At 37.5% G+C, this 22524-nt stretch overlaps 2 protein-coding genes across 2 annotated transcripts; one reads left to right on the forward strand and one right to left on the reverse strand.

Moving 5' to 3' along the window:
• Window positions 1-639: 639 nt before the first annotated feature.
• Window positions 640-15652, forward strand: tbc1d10c (TBC1 domain family, member 10C). Its single transcript, XM_048176263.1, has 10 exons — window positions 640-1331; window positions 1610-1722; window positions 2260-2356; window positions 6165-6272; window positions 6345-6451; window positions 6575-6689; window positions 7856-7921; window positions 8005-8194; window positions 9543-9703; window positions 12355-15652. The coding sequence occupies exons 2-10, from the start codon at window positions 1610-1612 to the stop codon at window positions 15490-15492; spliced, it is 4095 nt and encodes a 1364-aa protein (XP_048032220.1). The 5' UTR covers window positions 640-1331; the 3' UTR covers window positions 15493-15652.
• rad9a (RAD9 checkpoint clamp component A) lies at window positions 15514-22474 on the reverse strand. Its single transcript, XM_048176265.1, has 11 exons — window positions 22169-22474; window positions 21940-22010; window positions 21715-21837; window positions 19856-19970; window positions 18812-18911; window positions 18594-18700; window positions 18409-18515; window positions 16923-16987; window positions 16248-16355; window positions 15961-16156; window positions 15514-15867 (listed from the first exon to the last, which is right to left on the reverse strand). The coding sequence occupies exons 1-11, from the start codon at window positions 22200-22202 to the stop codon at window positions 15745-15747; spliced, it is 1149 nt and encodes a 382-aa protein (XP_048032222.1). The 5' UTR covers window positions 22203-22474; the 3' UTR covers window positions 15514-15744.
• Between the last annotated feature and the right edge of the window lie 50 nt (window positions 22475-22524).

Raw genomic sequence — 22524 nt, forward strand, 5'->3', positions numbered from 1 at the left:
TACTCTCATTCCGGCCTAGAAAATAGCAACTCTTCATTTTCCGTCGGTCTTAGTACACGATGTAACTACAGAAGAGTCAAGTTTTAAATAGGAAAAATATCAAAACCCTTTGGTCATTTTTGAGCAAGATGCTAACGGTCTAATCAGATTCAATGAACTATGCTAAGCTATGCTAAAAGTGGTACCGCCAGACCCAGAGATTGGCTGAATGGATTAGAAAATGGTAAAACTCAAGGGGAGTTGCAAAATGAGCCTATTTTAAAAAAAGTGGAGTGTTCCTTTAAGGCACTCATCTTTTTCAGTTGCTTTAAATACTGAAATAAAATTTTAATTTTTAAATGGCACAAAACTCAGTTCAACCTTAACAGATCCGCATTTGTGTAAATAAAACTTACCAATAATCAAGATATCATTAAACAAAAATTAAACATCTTTGTTTTGTGGTCAGTAAAGGGTCCGTTCACCATATTACTGCGCAGACAAATAGCAGATCATTATTTTTGTGCATTTCATTTACAATTGAATGTTATTTTTAAAATAACTAGCTGCCCAACTTTGACAATAATGGTACAGTACAGTCACTTTTATAGTTTTGTAGTGAATTTTCACTGGTGAAATCCAGTCATTTCAACAGGAATCCACACAACTGTGAATTTTTTTACGTAAGGGCGAAAGATTTCCCATGCAGATTTCACAATAAGTTGGTCACGTGAATTCACAGTGTTGATCAACAGAAAGCTGGTTTGAAAGTGACTTCTGTGTGAGCTGTACTTCACTATTGACAATAAACAGTGGACCTGAATTTCTCCAAAATGTCACTAATATGACTGTACCTTGGCCTAGTTTACACCTGGTGAATTGTGAAATTGTTATCTATAAGGAGTTTAAGGAAGAATTTTAACTTTCGTATGAAACAATTTGATCTGTATATGTATTTTTAAAATGTTATGAGCCATTTGGAATATATTTTACAAATGATCAGTTTCCCACCCTATTCTGTAGAGGGCAAATACATATTTAAATGTAGTCTCTTAATTAATATGAGGTTAAAATAGTTGCACATAAAGTATGCCATCATCACATTTCAGTGCACTAGTGAAACTGAACTCTCAGTTCCTCATGACGGTTAACACAAGAAATCACTGGGCTATTCGATTTTCATAATAAAGAAGGATCCAGTCTGTCCTTTCCTGCAGCCATCAATGATTCAAACACACACGCATGCACGCACAACCACACACTAGCTGAATTTACAGCGGAAGTCTTAGTCTCAGTTGTCTTCCCTCCCATCAGAGGACAACTGCACCTTTCAGTGTGGCAGAAACCTGAAGGTAACTTTTACTCTATTGACCTTTATTAAACAACTGTGTTTTTCTTTTGTTCTGCTGTATTAGTGATAACTCGTAATGTGCCTAATGTAAATTAGCAAATTTCAGGTTACAGGTTCTGTCTTCTACCAAATGTTGCCATGTATGTTGTGTCGTGCAGCTAAACTTGCGTTTGAAATGGCGCTTGTTTGCTAACCTGAAACGAGACTGACATAGAAATCCATACGTTATTAAATGTGACATCATGTTTCTGGATGTACCGCTCTTTCTCACACACATAGATGTCTGTTAAAACGGACCATAGCGAGGATGAGGAGGGGAATCATGGGCCGGAGGTCACGGTTGTGGAGACTAACCGCTTTGGCTTCATTCTAGGAAATGGAGAAACTGACAGGTCTGTGTTGATGTCCGTTCACTCACGTCCATCACAGCTTATAGAGCTTGTGTGGAGGTTGATTTAAGTGTTTGTCTCTCCCAAAAGCCCACAGTGTGTGTTTTACAATGTATGATCTGTGATGAAAGCATTTTCAGAAGGCATTTCTTATCCTGTATTGATAATTCAGTTACAGTTTATACACAGCCGTTACCTTCTACACCTCTTACTCTTATTTTCTCCTTCTCAACATCCTGTCATGTTGCTATAGAGATATCTGGCCTGTCAGAGTGTGGTTTCCTGTTTTCTGTGTGTTTGCCTCTTATGACACTCATGCTTTGCACTGGTATGGAGACGCTTTAGTGAGAGAGAGAGAGAGAGAGAGAGAGAGAGTTAGGAAGCAGGGCAGAGGTGTGTGATTCTCTGCTTCATTGGAAAATGTTATTCACGCTGACTGTACAGTCCCAGTCTCAATACACTACAGTAAAGACTGAAGTATGCTGCAGTATTGTGAGTATAGTGGTGTAGAATTACTGATTGTGTGTGTGTTGTTGACAGTGACGGTCCGTGTCCTGAGTTAGTGAGACATCGAGAGTCCAAATGGCTCAGCCTCATGACACAATGGGAGCAAGTCATGGAGAAAAAGAGCAACAAGGTGTGTGTATCTCGCTGTTGTAGATTTGTGTTTGAATTTATTGCATATATTAACAAGAAAGATCATATCTACATCTGACACATTTGAAATATTAACTTAGACACGGGGGGCCCATCCATCACTTAGGCATTTTTTCATATTTTTTTTCCCCAGATATATATAGAAAATATCATAGAGACATGAGAAATTCATATTCATCAGATAGGAGACATTTATAACTCACATGGAAACATTGTCAAGCAAAATCAAACGTTGTGGTGGCAAGATTTGCACGGCACACGACGATGTTAAATCAAGTATTAACTTTATAATCGTGCAATGATCAAATTAGTAATTATGTACCAATCCCTTGTGAAAAAGAAGTACACTTTAGCATATTTTTAAAAAGAGTACTTATTATATAGTACTTATACTTATTAATACTTAACTTATATTGTACTATAATATACTTATGTAGTATATATAGTATTCTTACATATGTATAGTATAACATACTTATAATATACATAAGTACAAACTGAATGTAATGTTTTCAGATACTTTATTGCATATTTTAATAATAAATAAAAATGTATTATTGTTCAAATTTAAAAATGCAATTAGCTGAACTTATTGCTTTTTTCTCCCACTTATGTAGCAATATATGTATTGAAAAATGATTTATAAACTAAAATATACTTTAATCTTTCTGTTTCTTTGAAAAATGTATGTCATGAATTTGAAAATATTTGTTATTCCACATTTGCAATAACGAAACTGCAGTTTAATACATTTAAAATATTTTAACTATAAATGTAATATGGAATAACACATTACAGTTAAATTATAATCAAATACTTTTTGTGTGCATTAGTATGTTAGGCAACATTGCAAAATAAGTGTACTTTAAAGTAATAATTTGAATCTGAAATTATTACAAAGTGCACTTTTTAAAAGTGTACTTAAGTTTGTTAAGAAACAGTCATATACAGTGCTCAGCGTAAATGAGTACACCCCCTTTGAAAAGTAACATTTTAAACAATATCTCAATGAACACAAAAACAATTTCCAAAATGTTGATAAGACTAAGTTTTATATAACATCTGTTTAACTTATAACATGAAAGGTTAATAATTTAACTTAGAGAACAAAATTTTCAGTTTTACTCAAATTAGGGTGATGCAAAAATGAGTACACCCCACTGAAAGTCTCTGGAGCAAAGCTACATTTTAGACTACAAATGTCTAATTCAACAAGAATTCAACCACAGGTGAGTTTAATTATTTATTACACAGGTGTCCAGCAGACAGTTGACTATAAAAGGGCGTTAAAACACCTTCCCATTTCATGCTGTCAGCAATGGCACCACATGGAAGAGAAATGTCACAAGACCTGAGAAAGAAAATAATTTATTTTCACCAGAAAGGTGAAGGCTACAAGAAGATCAGCAAAGCTTTACTTATCAGTCAGAATACTGTAGCAAAAGTGGTATAAAAATTTTAAAAAGATGGAACTGCAACCATCTCACAGAGATGTTCAGGTGGTCCACGGAAGTTAACACCTCGACAGGAGCGTCTTCTGATGAGAAGGGTTGAAGAAAATCAGCATGCAAGTTCACTGCAGTTATCTAAAGAATTAGAAAGCCAAACTGGGGTGACTATTTCCCATGACACAATACGGCGTACACTGCAGAGGAATGGCATGCATGGGTGCCGTCCACGAAAGAAGCCTCTCCTAAAGCCCAGGCACAAAAAAGCCCGCCTTGAGTTTGCCAGGACCCATGCTGACAAAGATGAAGACTACTGGGACTCTTATACTCTGGAGTGAGACCAAGATAAATGTTTTTGGAACTGATGGCTTAAAAACTGTATGGTGTTGCAAAGGTGAGGAATACAAAGAAAAAAGCATGGTGCCTACAGTGAATCATGGTGGTGGCAGTGTCCTTATGTGGGGCTGCATGAGTGCTGCTGGTGTCGGGGAGCTGCATTTTATTGATGGCATCATGAATTCACAGATGTACTGCTCTATACTGAAAGAGAAGATGCTACCATCACTCCGTGCCCTTGGTCGTCATGCACTTTTCCAACATGACAATGATCCTAAACAAAGACTATAGAATAACACAAGACGTGTCACTCGTATTGTTTTGAATGGGAGAAAGTGTAACGCGCAATATGGCGGAATAAGTCCCGCCTTCTAAATAAGAACCAATCGCCGACTGGTAAAGTCATCGCGTCACTTCAGCGGCCGGAATCACCGGTTTCTATAGAAACAGTCAGACGCGCGCCTCCGAAGAGACGCGCATTTAGGTCTGCGCATGTGCATTAACTTGATCCAGCCTGAAAAATACAGTTTTTTTGTCAAGATTCGAGCGTTTAGAAACTAAATTTATGAGCCGGTTGTTGTTAGATTTCATTGGTGATTTCAAATATGAAATTTAATCGTAAGGTAGGCGAACAGTTTTGGAGAATTTGATGTTTCCCCATTCAAAGAGATAGGAGCTGCATGATGCCCAGGATGCCCGAGAAGCGTTTCAAAGATGGCCGCCGAGTGAAATGACTTGTCTTAAAGGGACTTTGTCCTAAACACACATCTAAGGCCACTGTTGGATTTCTGAAGAACAACAGGGTGAAAGTGATTCAGTGGCTCCTAAACTGAACCCAATCGAACACCTATGGGGAATTCTGAAGAGACAAGTTGAGCATCACTTGTCCAGCATCCAGTCTCTAAAAGAGGTTATTCTTGAAGAATGGAAAAAGATAGATGTTGCAAAATGTCGCTAACTTGTTCATTCCATGCCTAGAAGACTTGCTGCTGTCATTAAAAATCATGGAGACCATACAAACTACTAGATGTAGCTGTTTTTGTTGTGGGATATACTCATTTTTGCATCACCCTAATTTGAGTAAAACTGAAAATTTTGTTCTCTAAGTTATATTATTAAACTTACTTTCATGTTATTAGTTAAACAGATGTTATATTAAACTTAGTCTTGTCAACATTTTGGAAATAGTTTTTGTGTTCATTGAGATATTGTTTAAAATGTTACTTTTCAAAGGGGGTGTACTCATTTACGCTGAGCACTGTACCCTCTTCAAACACACGTAAGTGCCTTTTATTTCATTAATATTATATTGCCTGAATGTACAGTTTTTAAAAATATACTTTTAAGATTTTGAAGTACACTACAAGTGCAAATTCAATACAATTAAGCGCACTTTTTTTTTCAAATGGGGCAGTGTACAGAATAATAACATATTCAGGTTATTTGTAAGTTTAACAGCTGTAGATTGTAGAGCGCTTTTTGTGGAACATATAAATTGATAAATCAATAATCAGTTAATGATTTAGGAATGTGTAAATAGCCCAGCTGTTTCACAAGCTGTCATAGGTCCAAGTTGCTTATAGGGTAAAAAGTATACTGTTTGAATTAGATATGGTGAAAAACATCTAACTAGTTTTGAAAATAAATTTATTCAGCTATTTATGATCATCTTGATTCTGTGAGCTTTGATTTGTCAGTTGATTATTGCATGAGACCTCATATCATAGTGGGCCCACATATGATACAGGATGTTAAATGTCAAATACTGCAGTCTGCAAATGAGTGCCAAATATATCCTCAATATGTTAGATGTGGGATCATCTTATTTAATACATTTGGGTAAGGTAATTATTAAAGAAATGCCTTATCCATTTTTTTCTTTTCTGTTTTAAAAAGAAAATATCCAAGAATTTTGGAGTCATTTGCAGTCAAAACAGCATTTAACTGTTAGCATAAGTCTTACAAAGGCCAACCGCATCGCTTAGCTCTCTTCCTTTGTCTCAGGTCAAAGGTCAATGTCAGAAGGGCATCCCAGCATCCGTCAGGGCAAAGGGCTGGCCACTGCTCTGTGGAGCTAAGGATAGAAAAGACAAAAACAAAGAACTCTTCAAAGTAAGTGATTGAGTCGTATTTGTATCGTGGTTTTATATTCTTATTTTATAAGCCCTGTTTGCTCTGTTTTAGAAACTAGTTGAAGCTCCAGATCATCAGGGATGGACCGATGTCATCAAAAGGGACACAGACAGACAATTTCCCTTCCATGAGATGTTCCTGTCCAAAGACGGCCATGGGTACTGTCATTTCCCTTCCCATGCTGGATGCAATCTGCTCTGTAGCATTATAAATCACAATATTACTCATAAACCTCCTGTTCTCATTCGGTGTCTGCTTCTGTCTGGTCTCTGTATGAGTAGTCAGAAGGACTTGCTGGAGGTCCTGAAAGCGTACACTCAGTATCGTCCAGACGAGGGCTACTGTCAGGCACAGGGTCCGGTGGCCGCTGTCCTTCTGATGAACATGCCTGCTGAGGTACCGCTTCTGTCATTATCATACAGTTGATGACACACAGATATTACAGATTAAACAAACAAATAATATGCTAAAGTTGACTCATTCGTAATGTACACTACCATTTAAATGTTTGGGGTCAATATGTTTTTTATAATGTCTTTGAAAGAAGTGTCTTATGCTCACCAAGGCTGGATTTATTTGCTCAGAAATACAGTAAAAACAGTGATATTGTGAAATATTATTACAATTTAAAATAACTGTTTTCTATTTTAATATATTTTAAAATGTAATTTATTCCTGTGATGCAAAGCTGGATTTTCAGCATCATTACTCCAGTCTTCACTGTCACATGATCCTTCAGAAATCATTCTAATATGCTGATTTTCTGATTATTATCAACAGTTGTGCTGCTTAGTATTTTCTAACATTATATATGTCTTTACTGACACTTTTGATTAATTTAATGCATCCTTGCTTAATAAAAGTATTAAATCTTACTGGTAAAATAATCTTAAATGGTCAAATAAGAGAGATGATCATCTCTTTCTATCATCTTTTTCATCTTCTTTTTTAAAAAATGCATACTGAAACACATTACACTTTGTTGTTTAAACCCATGTTTGGATCAAATATGGACAAACCCAACCATTGGGTTTAAAAAAATTAATTAAAAAATTTAAACAAATGGTTGGGTTTGTCCATATTTGACCCAAACACGGGTTGACACAACCAGCATTTTTTAGAATGTATGCAATGATAAACATTTCAAACAGTAGTGTACCATTTGAAAATTTGTCCTAACCTTTTCCCAAACCCTAAACCTAACCCTACCCATAACATATTTCTAAAATTAGAGGGAAATGATAGGTGAATAACACTGATGTGGAAGCACCTAACCCTGGTTGTAAGCCTAAACTTGACAAAAACAGTAAACTTGTCCCTCAAATCTGATTGGTTGATTGGAATGTTGATTCCAGGATCAACAAAGATGTTGATCCAGGAACATGTTGTACTTGGTGAAATCACGTTCACCATGTGACTTCATTACTATTGTTTAATTTTTAAATTTTAACTGGTGTTCTGCTATAATTCCAGAAATTATATGCATAGGCTACTGCAGAAATGGTTAGCACTGTATGCTAGGCTAGCATGACATTGCGCAACTAATCGTCTTTCTGTATTAGGAGGCGTTCTGGTGTCTGGTGCAGATTAGTGAGCTCTACCTCCCTGGATACTACAGTCCTCTGCTGGTAGGGCATCTTTAAAGTAACCATGAAACCAACTGTTAAATGTGCATGAAAAATGCTAAACTTTTATTATCCTTTCTCTTTAGGAAGGTGTTTTATTCGATGCTGCTGTTCTCTCAAGTGTGTTAAAGAAACTGTGTCCAGCTGCACACAAACACCTACAGAGTCAGGGGGTGGAGCCTCTCATGTTTGCCACCGATTGGCTGATGTGCCTGTACAGCCGCCATCTTCCTTTCAACACTTTGCTCAGAGTCTGGGATCTCTTTTTCTGTTATGGTTTGTTTTCAACTATATATTTGCAAGATTTAAAGGTGCACTAAGTAATTGTTGGTTTGCCTGTGGTATTTAGATGTTATAATGACACCTGTTGGATTAGATGGCGAATTACGCAAAAGAGTTCCGATACTGGAAGCCATTGTTGCAATATTTGTCCCTTTTTACAAAAGTATTTTATACTCACCATTATTATTCTGCAACAAAATGTGTTAGTCTATTGGAGATTTGCTGATCTGTGATCATGTGAGTAGTATCAAAATCCTTTTTGCTTGGTGGCCATCTTGGCAAAACCCCTGGTCAGCTATGGAGGGCAACAGTGCCCACCTACTTTTTCAGTGGTACTGAAAATATTTTTCATTCATTTTTTCTCATAGGGAACAAGTCTTTGTGAAAGAGTTATAAGCTATGAACCAAACCAACCATCAACAAGATAAATCACAACATCATAAACGTAGATTTGAATCAAAAAGGTATTTAAAATTGAAAAAAATTACAAAACTGTTTACTTAATGGCTTTAGTGAGGAAGAACTATAATCCCATGAAGCATTGCAAATCACAATCAAATTAAAAACAATGGAGAAATATAAAACAATCATTTTAGGATATTTATTAAATTTAGAAACACTATAATTTTATTTTTTAATGCAAAATATGCACATATAAACACATTTAAGTAGTCAGGGAGTAGCGTATGGTCACTTACTCCATTTTGTTGTTTTTTTTGGTCGAATCATGGGTAATGTAGTTTTTAACCAAGAATCCTGCTGTTGTTAAATACAAGTATTTTAAAAAAAAAAGTTAAAATAATGCAGAGCATATACCATTGATTAACAATGATTTAAAAAAAAAATTATAAGTTATCGTTTAAAAACAATTTCCCTATGTAGAAAATTGAGTTTTTACTTCTGGAAACTGACGGTTACACTCTCTTTTCTTACTATGCAAATACAACTCCTACCTGCTTGATAAACATTTTGTTCAATATCTAATGATATCCAAAAGAAAAAAAAAACACTGTCTCTTCTAACTGAAGAGTGGGACTTTCCATTCCTACAGCCACTATTTTAAGCATTTAAGACAACGACAGAGATCAGAAGCTTATACTTTTGGCTCTCATGTTAGCAGATTAAAGCATTGGGCATGTGAGCTACACAAGTGTAGGCGAGCGTTTAGTTTCAGTGCTGAGAGTATTTGTAATGTTATGCTTGAGGTCTCCATTCTGTTCCTTTGCTGAAGCTTACCATCCTTTTTTAGCTGTAAAATACTTAGTGCACCTTTAATACATCTCTTGGCATGCTGACCTGTTGTTGAAGTCCTTGTAGTGACCACAGCTTGTGTGTGTGGCAGGTGTGCGTGTTTTGTTTCAGGTTGCTGTGGTGCTGGTGCGCCGATGTCTGGGAGATGGACGACAGCGAAAAGAGTGTGATGGCCAGATGGAAACCCTGGAGCGACTGCGAGGTGTTAAAGAGCGTGTCCAAAATGAGCAGGCTGATGCCTTTATCCATGAGGTAATATTACTGATATTGTATTTCAACTAATCTAAATAAAGGCCTGTTCACACCAAAACAAATGTTCCGCATGAAAATCCGGTGCGATAAACATTTTTAATTTGAATGAATGGCTGCATCTATTCAGACTGACATGAACATTGGCATGCTGTCAATGCAGATTTTTTTGACGGAGAGGTGTTCTCATCTCTCAGAAACCTGAAAAAGCAATAAGATTTGCGCTTTTGACCACATGGCCAGAGCCGCTTCGGTTACAAAAACCATGGCTTGGTGATGCCCATGAATGGACTATTTTGGTATGTTACAGTAGATAGCAGGGGAAAAATCCAGAAACTGTATTGTCAGAAATTTGTTTTTTTTGGTCCTCGAAATCAGGTGTCCATTAGGACCCCAAGGGATTCCGCTGAGAACATTTAATGGATACTGTCGCTTGATTACAATTCCTGCAAAATCACATGTCATTTGAACTATGATACCGACCATCAATGTTAGCAGTGCTCGAAGCGGGCCGGTAAGCGCCAGTACACAGTATTTTGCCTTTAGCGTACTGCTAGTTTTCCTTGCGTACCGACACTTTTAACATGTTGCACATACGGAAGCTCACGGTCACCATGATTTTGCCAAGTAAGACATGTTCCTTGATCAACATATTTTGTTGATCCTGGAACAACATTCCTGTCCAAAAATTTAGTCTTAACCCTATTCCTACCCCTAAACCTGATCCTACCTATAACTTATCCCTAAAATCAGAGGGGAAAAATATATGTGAATAACATTGATGTAGAAGCACCTAACCCTGGTTGCAGGCCTAAACTTGACATAAATGGTAAACTTGTCCCTCAAATCTGATTGGTAGATTGGAATGTTGTTCCAGGATCAACAAAGATGTTGATACAGGAACATGTTGTACTTGGTGAAATCACATTCACCGGAAGCTCGCCGAGCCCTCCCTTATTCAGGAACGCATTTTAAACTGAGCATCAGAAGTACTGGCACTTTTATTTTTCCACTTCAAGCTCTGAATGTTTGTTTTAGTTAGCATAAGTATCAGGATAGCATACAGATATACGATTAGCCTGATTGCTTAGCTTATACACCAATGGGGTGAACTGGGGTAACCGGAGTATTTTTTTTTTTCTATAACTTCCACCTGCTGTCAGAGAGTGAATTTGAATTTTCATTCATCCCGTCTGCCATTTTTTACACATTAAAGGGTTAGTTCACCCAAAAATGAAAATTCTGTCATTTATTACTTACCCTCATGCCGTTCCACACCCGTAAGTAATTGATCTTCGGAACACAAATAAATATATTTTGGTTGAAATCCGATGGTTCCGTGAGGCCTCCATAGGGAGCAATGACATGTACTAAAAACATATTTAAATCAGTTCATGTTCGTTCAGTGGTTCAATATTAATATTATAAAGCGACGAGAATATTTTTGGTGCACCAAAAAACAAAATAACGACTTATTTAGTGATGGCCGATTTCAAAACGCTGCTTCAGGAAGATTCGGATCATAAATGAATCAGTGTGTCGAATCTGCTGATCGGAGTGCCAAAGTCACGTGATTTCAGCCGTTTGACACACGATCCGAATCATGATTCGATACACTGATTCATTTGTGATCCAATGCTTCCTGAAGCAGCGTTTTGAAATTGGCCATCACTAAATAAGTCGTTATTTTGTTTTTGTGGCGCACCAAAAATATTCTCGTCGCTTTATAATATTAATATTGAACCACTGAACGAACATGAACTGATTTAGATGTGTTTTTAGTACCTTTATGGATCTTGAGAGAGGAAATGTCATTGCTCCCTATGGAGGCCTCACGGAGCCATCGGATTTCAACTAAAATATCTTCATTTGTGTTCCAAAGATCAATGAAGGTCTTACGGGCGTGGAACAGCATAAGAGTGAGTAATAAATGACAGAATTTTCATTTTTGGGTGAACTAACCCTTTAAGGTGCAACCACATTTTACATTATTCAACAAATTTTCACAAAGGAATCCACGCTTTTGGGAAATTTTTGTGTGTGTTCAAGTATTTTCATGCGAATTTGTCGCATTGACCAACAAAAAGCTGCTTGGTTTGACAGTAACTTCTGTACTTCATATATCGCTACACTATTGACACTAAACAATGGATTTTTTTTTGCCCTTGAAATTTTGCTAATGTGATTGCACATTTAGTCAAAAGCCCAGAACACACCAAGCCGACGGTCTCAGTTTTTGTTCGTCGGCCAACCAAGTTTTCTCAGTGTGTTCCACACCGTCTGCTGAAGTTGGTTCTCGTCGGCTTTTTTTTGGCCGATTCCACATGTTGAATTTGCGTCGGAGCTCGTCGGTCAGTCGGGACATCTGATCATTCTGACTGGCTGTTCAGCTACTGCCACCTGCTGGTACGGAAAGGCATTTCTTCTTACACAGGTGCAGAACGGCCGTCGGGGCAACTTTGCACCCAGACGCTGCCAATGTGAGCCAACCCCGCAGTCTGCTTTCGTTTCCACTCGACATCGGCTTGGTGCGTTACGAGCTTAAAAAAAGACAAATCACGTGCAAAAATTTTCATGACGAAGATTACTGTTAATGTGAACAGGCCTTAAGTCCTGATAGATTTCTTTACTCAAAAACACTGTTACACCCTCAGGTATGTTCAGTGTCCCTGTCCCTGTCGGACCTGCAAAAACAAACTGAGAAAGAGCTGGAAAAATGGAAGGTAGAGAGACCGAACTCGACCTTTGACCCACGAGGGCGCTGTCACGGATACCGAATGGTATGGGAGAGAGCGCAGGAAAAACAAAAGGACCACGAAAAGAAGGAGCGACAGAAGGGGAGCCTGATTATTCCTCTAATGCGCTCACATTCTTCGCTTTCTCCTTCGGGTCTGCGCAAGAAATGGAGGAAGAGGAGCAGTAAGACTGACACAGAGGAGTGGGATGGAGGAGGAAGAATATTCTCACAAAGTCTGATAGAGGAGAGCGACGATGAGGAGATGAGGAGGAGGAGTGTGTGTGGTATCGTTGGTGAGCAAAGGGACAAACGGGACAGGCTTGCAGATGAGCTCTGTACACACAAACACAAAGATCACAACACACATCCAAACATCTCAGTGGTCGTGTCCTCTAGTACTGACTCTGATGTTTTTGAGAAAGAGCATACAGAAGCATCTTTAAACCGACAGCAAGATAATTCAGCAACAACACAAGGTGATGAGGAAGAAAGGGCCGCTGGATGTGTGATTGAGGAGACACACCATCATGAACAGGACACAAATCAAGATGAACTGAGTACAGAAACGCAAGGACATCAGGATGAACAGAATATAGAAAAAGACAAAAGTCAAGATGATATGAACACAGAAGCACCAGCAAATCAAAATGAACAGAACACAGATAAAGAGACATGTCAAGATGAACAGACTGTGGAAGAGAGGACTTTAGAGCCAGAAGAAAGTACACCCATTGAAACATCACAGGAAGAAGATACACAGATTGTTTTCAGTAAACAGGAAGAGGAAATACAGCCAGATAGCAACATCCAGGAAGAGGAAATACAAACAGAACACTGTGAACAGCAAAAAGAAACAGAAGATAGGTTGCCAATTGTCATTATTACTGAAGACAACTTGCAAAATGAGGAAAATATCCCAGAGAAAGAGGTACAGATACATGTTGTCCAGGACGAAGAGAGGTCTGAAACATCTAGCGATCAACATGAACATTCAGAAAGGCAGAAAAAAGAGGATTTGAACATACACATAGCTACAGAGGAAGATGAAGAGACTCAGATTACTGGTGAAAAACATGACGTAGACAATGAGGAGGGTTTACAGCAAGAAGAGATTAATGTTCTCCATGAGGAGACAAAAGAAACCAAAGAAATAACAGACTCTTCAAAGATGTGTGAGGAGAAAGATGACAAGAGATTGGAGGAAGAAAGACAAGATGTAAGCTTAGAAGAGAGAGACAATAACCCATTGCAAACATCTGAAGCATCCTTCCTACAAACTGAACAAGACAGTGAAACTGAGTATCCAGAGAGATCAGCAGATCCCGTACAGCAGTCGCAATCAAGCGAGCCGGAGCACAATGACATGGATTCTACAGTTACATCCGAAGAGTTAGTGCACTGTTCACTTGATTCCACTGTGAAGGATTCAGTAGGATCTGGCAACCCAGAGCAGAGTGAAGTGGATGATGATGCTGATGGCACCAGCACCCTTGAACCAGATGTAACAGTCACATCTAGACACTCTGAAAACAGTGACATGGATGCTGCCGCTGTTGCCACATCTGGTAACAATGAAATCAGTGAAAACAATCCCGAAAAAAGTGAAGAAAATAAATCACCAGTCAATACAACTGAAGAATCAAGCAACCTCACACACAATGCAGAAGATGATACTATCCTCTCAGAAAACAATGAAATGCATGTTTCTCTTGGATCTGGCAACCCTGAAGACAACACAATAGATTTTACCACTGAACTTGGCAAACCAGAAAGCAATGGTGTGGAAACTGCTGTTGAATCTGACAATCCAGAGAACAACAAGGTGCCTGTTATAAGTGAATCTGGCAACCCTGAGGGCAATGTAGAGGATTCTGCTGTTGGCAACCCTGAAAGCAATGATGTGCTTACAAATAGATCTGGCAACCCTGAAAGTAACGTGACAGATGTTACCACTGAATCTGTAAAAACAGAAAGCAATGAGGTGGAAATTTTTGTTGGATCTGGCAATTCAGAGAGCAATATATTAGGTTCTGCAGTTGAAAACCCAGAAAGCAATAAAGTACTTGTAACAGCTGGATCTGACAATCCAGAGGGAAACACAGTGGATTCGGCTGTTGATTCTGGCAACCCAGAATGCAGCGATGTGCTTGCTATGACTGAATCTGGCAATCCAGAGAATAATACAGTAGTCTTGGATGTTGGATCTGGCAACCCAGAATGCAGTGATGTGCAAGTTACAACTAGATCTGACATCCCAGAAAGTAATACAGAGGATTCAGCTGTTGGATCTGGCAACCCAGATTACAAAGAAGTGCATATCGTAACTGAATCTGACCACCCAGAGACCAACAGAGATGATGTGACTATTGAATCTGGCAACCCAGAGTGTAATACAGAGGATTGTGCTGCTGGATCTGGCAACCCTCATGACAGTGAATGTGCAATACCAGAAAACAGCCAGGAGTTAGATTCTCCCTCTTTAATTCAATCTTCAAAATCCCCAAACCCAAATGTCCCGCCAGCTCAGCTCCGATTGCGAAGGACTTCCAGCTCGCGGGTTTCCTATCCCACAATCCTCTCTGAGGACACCTTCAGAGAACCACAGCAGCAAGAACACATGCATTCAGAAAAGACGACACACACACTTACACAAGACACACACGCTCAGCCTAACTCACCGACAAAGTCAGACATTCCAAAACGTCGGGGTCTGTTCCGCCTTCTCCGTGGGGACACCAATAAAACCCCCGTTCCCAAAATCCTCATCCAGGACTTTAGTGAAAAAGAGGAGAAGCTGACCGCGAAAGAGAGGAGGAGAAGGAAGAGAGAGAAAGAGCGAAAAGAAAGGGAAGAGAAAGACAGAAAGAAACGAGAAAAGGAAATGGAAAAGGACAAAGAAAAAGAAAAAGAGAGGAAAAAGCCTCAGACAAGAGGGAAGAGTTTTCAGGTGCTCAGCAAGAAGGGGGTCGATAACGTTGTGTCCCCCGAGAACAGTGACTCTCAGACATCTCACTCCAGGAGAAACTCTGCCCCTTTTTCTGACAATTACTTTTAAATAATCAGAGACTCGATCAAATATTTGTTTTTCACAGTGGGAGTGAGATGTTTTAATGCGAGTTGTGCAATGATTTGACATGGCTTGTTTTCTTCACTGCTTCATCTCTTGGTTTAAAACCATTATTATTTTGATAGAAAAATAAAATCAGGAGGAGACACGTATGTGTAAATGCATTTAGCAGTCTTTGTGAGGTTGGCTGTGGGAGTTTCTTTCCACATTGTTCACTTCTGAGTTCAACTGATGAGGCGGTTATGATGTTTCTGTCTGATTTTCATCTTCACTGTCACTTGCGAGCACTTCCTGGCTCTGTATCGTCTGATTGGCCAGCTGAGAGGGAGTGGGCAGAACTGAACCGAAGAAAAGTGAACAAAACTGAAAGAAAGCAGGGACAAAAAAAACCCCAGTGAGATCTAGCCATTAGGTTTTATGTTTTAAACAAATGTTTCATTTAAATGATTATTGTACCTTTTTGTTGGGAGGTCCTTCTGTAAGTGCTTCCTCTTGCTCCTCTTCACTGACTGAGTGCTTTCTGTTGTTGGTGGGGTGCGGTGGGGATGTGGGTACATGTGACGGTCCAGGAAGTTCACTCGTCTCCATGGCGATGAGAAATGAGTCCATGTCGTCATTCATGAAGTCGTCTGGTGGTTGCTCAGCATCAGGGCTGAGGGGAAAAATGATTAAAAAAAACAAACAAATATAAATTAATATAACATTCATATTGATGATATTCCATATTTTATGATTTCACATACTGTTTTGTGTTGGATTTGACGTGGTTATTTGGATGTGAGTCCTCTGACAGTGTAGCAAGGACAAAATTAGCCTCCAGAACACTGTCTGTTACACTCAGGATAACTGGACTTAAACACAAACACACACAGGTGAGAATACACAGTGATATTATTTTTAAACACACTACCGTTTAAAAAAAAAAAAATGTACTGACCTCAAACTTCTGAAGAAATTAATTCTTTTATTCAGCAATGACACATTAAAATTAACATTTATAATCTTACAAAAGATTTCTTTTTCCAAGAAATGCTGTTCTTTTGAACTTTCTATTCATCAAAAAAATCCTGAAAAAAAGTATAATGTTTTCCACAAAAATATGAAGCAGCACTGTTTTCAACATTGATGAAAATCAGAAATGTTTCTTGAGCAAATCAACATAGAATGATTTCTGAAGGATCATGTGACACTGAATAATGGAGTAATGATGCTGAAAATGCAGCTTTGATCACAGGAATACACTACATATAATTACAAATATATTTTAAAAAATATTATAATAAAATATATTAAAAATAAATGCTATTTTACATCATAATAATATTCACAACTTTTCAATGGTAGTGTACATATATATTTTTTAATATTTTAATATAAATAAAGTGGACAAGTGAATTTGGGCTAGATCATAAACTAACCTGCCTGGCTCATCAAAATACATAGAGATTGGAAGACCAGATGACTCGGCAAACACAAGCAAACCCTGATGGAAAACCAGAGAGACAAATAAAGTAATGCTATAGCCTTCTATGGCTATTTTAATGGCAAAATCAAGGTTAAAATACATTAAATAGAAACATTAAACATTACATTACATACATTAAAGAGAAACAAACAAAAAAAGACAAAATGGAAAATAAAATAAACTTTTTGACAATTCACATTTTTATTATTACAAATGTACCTTTTTTTCTTGTGCATGATTTATCAGGAAAATTAAAAACAAATGTAGGTCAAACGTAGGTGGATGTAGGTCAAGGTCAGTGTTTAAATGGTTAGTTTACCCAAAAATGAAAATTACCCCATGATTTACTCACCCTCAAGCCATCCTAGGTCTATATGACTTTCTTCTTTCAGACGAACACAATCTGAGTTTTAAATAATATATTAAATAATGTCCTGGCTCTTACAAACGCAAAAAAAAAACGCAACAATCCATCATAAAAGATATCCATACAGTTCCAGGGGGTTCATAAAGGCCTTCTGAAGCAAAGCGATGTGTTTGTGTAAGAAAAATATCAATATTTAAAACTTCAAAAACTAAAATAACTAGCTTTTGACAGACGGCTGTACGCATCGAAAACCAACACGAAAGAGTAACTTCTGACATGATATATGCTGTATTGATGAACGTGGAAGAGCAGAGGAGAGAGCAAAACAAAACACCGGTCACAAATTAGAAGTCTAAAACGAGAATCTTTAAAGAGAAACGTCAGAGGATTTTGATATAAGAGAAGAGGAGCTTGAGTTTGTTGCACATCCCTATTTGTTTGAACAGCGAGAGGCGTCTAAACTTAGAATATTCCTACATCCCGTCAGAGTTCACTCTTTTGCTGTAAGTCGACGTGCGTATGGCTTTCTCCTGGAAGCTAGTTATTTTAGTTTTTGAAGTTTTAAAAATGGATATTTTTCTTACACAAACACACCACTTTGCTTCAGAAGGCCTTTATTGAGCCTATATTGTTTATCTTTTATGATGGATGGTTGGACTTTAAAATCTCATCCTCTATTTACTGCCATTATAAAGCTTGGAAGAGCCAGAATATTTTTTAATATATCTCCGATTGTGTTCATCTGAAAGTAGATAGTCATATACACCTAGGCTGGCTTGAGGGTGAGTAAATCATGCGATAATTTTCATTTTTGGGTGAACTATCCCTTTAAGGTAAAACACTAAACCATAAAAAATAATCTAAAAACGATGATTTAAACAACTTTACAGATCAAACAATATTTTACAGTTCAAATAAAGTCGACAAACAAGTTTTATAAAATTATAAACCTCACATTTCAGCCTTTATACTTTTTTTTTAAGAAAAGGGATGAGTCAAAATGATAAATGATTCATGATAAATCGCAGGGACCCTGGATTAGATGTGAATGTTTGTACGAGTTCACACTCACCCTGAGCTCTTTGAGGCAGAAGGTGATGCTGGTCTGAGTGCTGACGGCAAAATGATCGAACTCCTCCGAGCTCAAACACAGTTCAGTCATCATTGCTCGTGATGGGTCTGAGAGAGGGAAAAAATTTGACTTTGACTGATTTGTTTTATGCATAGCAGCAGAACGAAGACTGAAATCACTGATACCTGCGTCATCCTCCACATGATTCCTGAGCCACACTCGATCACTGCTCACTGACAGATTCACCTCCTCCAGAGATGGAGGGAAATGCAGAACTGTATCCACCATCAACCTACAGTGAAAAACAGAAAATTTAAAATACAACAGAAAATGATTAAACAGACACTAAAAGGTACTGCAAATGGGTTGATATGAATACTGAGGTATTAAGATTAATGTAAACCTGGGTTGAGCTTGTAGCACGTTTGCACAGCTTTCTTTATCAAACACGGCCTGCAAACTCTCACAGTCCTGAAAGGACAAATTATGTGTTTTCAAGAGCCCTGTAACAAACACACAGTTTAGTTGATCATGCTGTAAAACATGCCATTTCTATGCAAGATATAATATAAAATGTATTTGACAAATTTATTTATATGGCGCTCTGCACAATACAATACAATCTTTAAATGCAGCTTTACAGAAAATCATGATAGTATTTTAATATCTTTATGCCTTATAGTCTCATTTAGCATATTAGAGCTTGGCGATTACATTTTGCAATGATACAAGCAATCAAATTTGATATATAGTATATATTGCTTTACGTGAGTATATGTGCAGATAAAGCTGGATACACTTATGCTGCCTAGACGTGCTGTCGGAAATTTCCTACTTCCCACTTCTAAAGTTGTGATAATGAACTCATCGCATTCATGTGCTTTGTTGTCGGAAAGAACTGGAATTATGGAGGACATCAAGTTTATTCTTGCCTATTTATTGGGAAAATCTTATTAAACCCAAAAATGATATTTAGTGTCCCATTCACTGAAAACCATATAAACATTCACTACGCTATCTAGATAATCTGCTTGTTGACGATTCTGGAATTTCAGTCAAATACAGGCTATTTTTGCAGTGTATAAAACATATAATACACTTCAAATGGTTATTTATATATGTAAATATGCACTACTTTAACGAAAAGATTGTTGTGGAAAAAACTAATAAAGAATTCCAGTCATAGGAGCAATCATTCACCCCTCTGCCATGTTTAAAGTTTATGGCACATCCAACTCAGGAACATGGGTATCAAAATTATGAGAGGGCATTCATTCGTGTTCAATTTTTAACTAGGAAACTCGTATTTATGATAATTACGACAGAATGTGAAGGCAACATCATATATCTAACTTTATATATAGAGCTTTGTGATGATATAGTTTACATTTAATCCTACTAACAAAAAGCACGTGTGACAATGTTGTTTTCAGGGGAACATTTTTACCGTGTTTACAGTGTAGAGTTATAGTCAACCGACTCTTTTCACTGTTCAACTGAATACGGCATTTTTCAACGGAGCGATCCAGAGATGACAGGGACTTGAACACAGCCTGAACACTCTGAAAAACATAAAAAGACAGCGGGAAAATGCTTACTTCGAGAAGATTTTACATTCTGAATGTTCCAATAATGTGCCACCTTTTTATTGAAGTCACCATTATTCAAAAAACAAATTATGGAATATTGCAGTAATTATTATAAATACGGAAGAGGATTAGGGCCAAGCAATAATAAAAAAATAAAATGAATTTGTTCTCATAATTTAACAACTTTTTTCTCATAATTTAATGTTTATTCTCAACATTTTATTTCGACTTTTTTCTCTAAATTTAACAACTTTAACCTCGAGATGGTTTTATTTTTTTATTATTGCTTGGCCCTAATCCTCTTCCGTATATAAATGATTCATTTGTGCACGTCTTTTTTTCTAAATTCATGTACCCTCATATTCTATACTTAAAGGTACAATATGTAAAAAAAAATTGTCCACTAGAGGTCGCTAGAGGCCTATTCAAAACAAAGGCGTAGCTTGATGACGCCAAGTTTGAGCGTGGAATCTTGGGACATGTGGTCTTCACATCACATCCGGTGGAAAATATTCGGGCAGAAATCATGTTCATGGATGTGATTATTAACATTATGTAGTATGAAGCAGAGCAGGACCGAGTGTTGTGGGAGCTGAACGAGGCCGCTGGAGCGATTGCGCAACACACGCCTCACGAGCAGCGGAACTTTTATTATGACACAGTCGCCGGCGCTGCTTCTGATTTTCCAGTCATGAGTATGAGGTAACACAGCTCTGTTTGTCATATTAGATACATTTGAGTGTGTTTAAAATGTTATAACGTTACTCTGTGCGTTCGCTCAGCGGCTGCTGTGAGATACTGTTGCACACTGCAGTAAGATAGATCAATTTTAGAATATCATATTAAATGCTGGATGGCTTGTGTTGATAAATGGCATGGAATTAATTTTAAAACGTATTGTATGATGGAGAAAATGCTGTATTACTGTTACTAAAAATAATAATTTTTTGGATATTTTACTACAAAATTCTTACATATTGCACCTTTAAAGTAACTTCCCCTCCCTCTTCTCTGATAACGTGTTTACTGGCGCGAGGGCGGGACAACCTGTCACTCACATCAGATCCACCAATAGCAAACCACAATTCCCCATGGACAAAATCAAGCTCCACCCTACATTTTTTCTCGTTTTACTCGGATAAAGTAATAATAGGGAACAAAACATTATCCCAACATTTCATGCCGACTTTAACAGATCACACATTATGCACAGCAAAAAATGCTTTTCGTACTTGGTATTTTTGTCATGTTTCCAGTCAAAATATCTAAAAATTCTTAAATCAAGATGCATTTTCTATACAAGAAAAATGACCTAAGATATTTAGTCTTGTTTCCTGGTGAGAAAAAAAATCTAAATTAAGTGCATTTTGCTTAAAACAAGTAAAATTATCTACCTATGGGGTAAGAAAAAAAAACAACTTGTTTTCCGTTTGCATTAAGACTATTTTTCTCAACCCATTGGCAGATAATTTTACTTGTTTTAAGCAAAATGCACTTAATTTAATTATTTCCCCCAGGAAACAACTTAATATCTTCTCATTTTCTTGTATAGAAAATGTATCGATTCAAGATATTTGTACTTGAAATAAGACAAAAATACTCAGTAAGAAAAGCAATTTTTGCAGTATAGTGTAGAAGTGATGCATGGACAAGTATTAAGCTCCCAAAATATAAAGAGGAACTGCAGGGATGGAATGAACAGACCAGGAATTGTTACCTTGATGGGTATTTTGCAGCGAAAGCTCTGGTCTGAAGGAGTCTGATATCTCTGGAAGAAGAGAGGAGACAACAGGAAGCAGGCAAAGGCTGACCGAGAAGAGTTGACCGACCGAAGAGCCAACTAAAAACACAGGACACACACAAGTCACATTATTTAAACACCTCACATCGGTCTAAACATAAATACACAATCGTAAACACCGGAAACAAACACATAACGTACCCCATCCTCCACAGGCTCCAAATACAGCTCCTCTCCGATTCTTGACAGCGAATGTATGGCTTTTGCTAAAACTATAAAAAGTGTGCATTACTATGCTTCTATTCATAAAGTAATTTTATATAAGAGCAGGTATAAAGCGTCTATGTTGCATTAGCGTTGCGTTTGAAGTTTATTTATAATATAAGTTTGAAAAACACGTCTAGAGCGCGTCCTCGGCTTCAGTTATTACCTTTCACGTTTCCTCCGGTTGCAACACAATCCATTATTTTGCTTGTCAACAATATTCTTTTTAAACAACATAAATTATTATTTATATTAATTTTCCTCCGGCTCAAGCTGAAGCATTTGTAGAATCACGGAACCGGCCACATGACGCCACTAGCTCTTATAACGTAAGAAATTGATGGTAAAGAGAAGTTTAAGAGCTGTTATCTGTTATCGCATAACATACGGTACATAATTCAAACAACGGTAAACTTAGTATAAGCGGATAATTCAAGAATTTGTTTACTTCGAATCCGACATGTGGCGCGTATTTTCTGCTCTAGCCAATCAGCGTGAGGCATCAGATAAGAAGTGTTTGCG

This window comes from Megalobrama amblycephala, linkage group LG23 (assembly GCF_018812025.1).
Source record: "Megalobrama amblycephala isolate DHTTF-2021 linkage group LG23, ASM1881202v1, whole genome shotgun sequence".
Classification (NCBI taxonomy): Eukaryota; Metazoa; Chordata; class Actinopteri; order Cypriniformes; family Xenocyprididae; genus Megalobrama; species Megalobrama amblycephala.

What these genes read in the sequence shown, in the direction of transcription:
- tbc1d10c (XM_048176263.1), top strand. Translation starts at nt 1,610, where the DNA reads ATGTCTGTTAAAACGGACCATAGCGAGGATGAGGAGGGGAATCATGGG. An exon ending in GATACTACAGTCCTCTGCTG is followed by an intron (nt 7,922 to 8,004) that starts GTAGGGCATCTT and finishes CTTTCTCTTTAG; the next exon opens with GAAGGTGTTTTATTCGATGC. An exon ending in CTGATGCCTTTATCCATGAG is followed by an intron (nt 9,704 to 12,354) that starts GTAATATTACTG and finishes TTACACCCTCAG; the next exon opens with GTATGTTCAGTGTCCCTGTC.
- rad9a (XM_048176265.1), bottom strand. Translation starts at nt 22,202, where the DNA reads ATGGATTGTGTTGCAACCGGAGGAAACGTGAAAG. An exon ending in TGGAGCCTGTGGAGGATGGG is followed by an intron (nt 21,838 to 21,939) that starts GTACGTTATGTG and finishes CTGTGTTTTTAG; the next exon opens with TTGGCTCTTCGGTCGGTCAA. An exon ending in GCTGCAAAATACCCATCAAG is followed by an intron (nt 19,971 to 21,714) that starts GTAACAATTCCT and finishes TATGTTTTTCAG; the next exon opens with AGTGTTCAGGCTGTGTTCAA.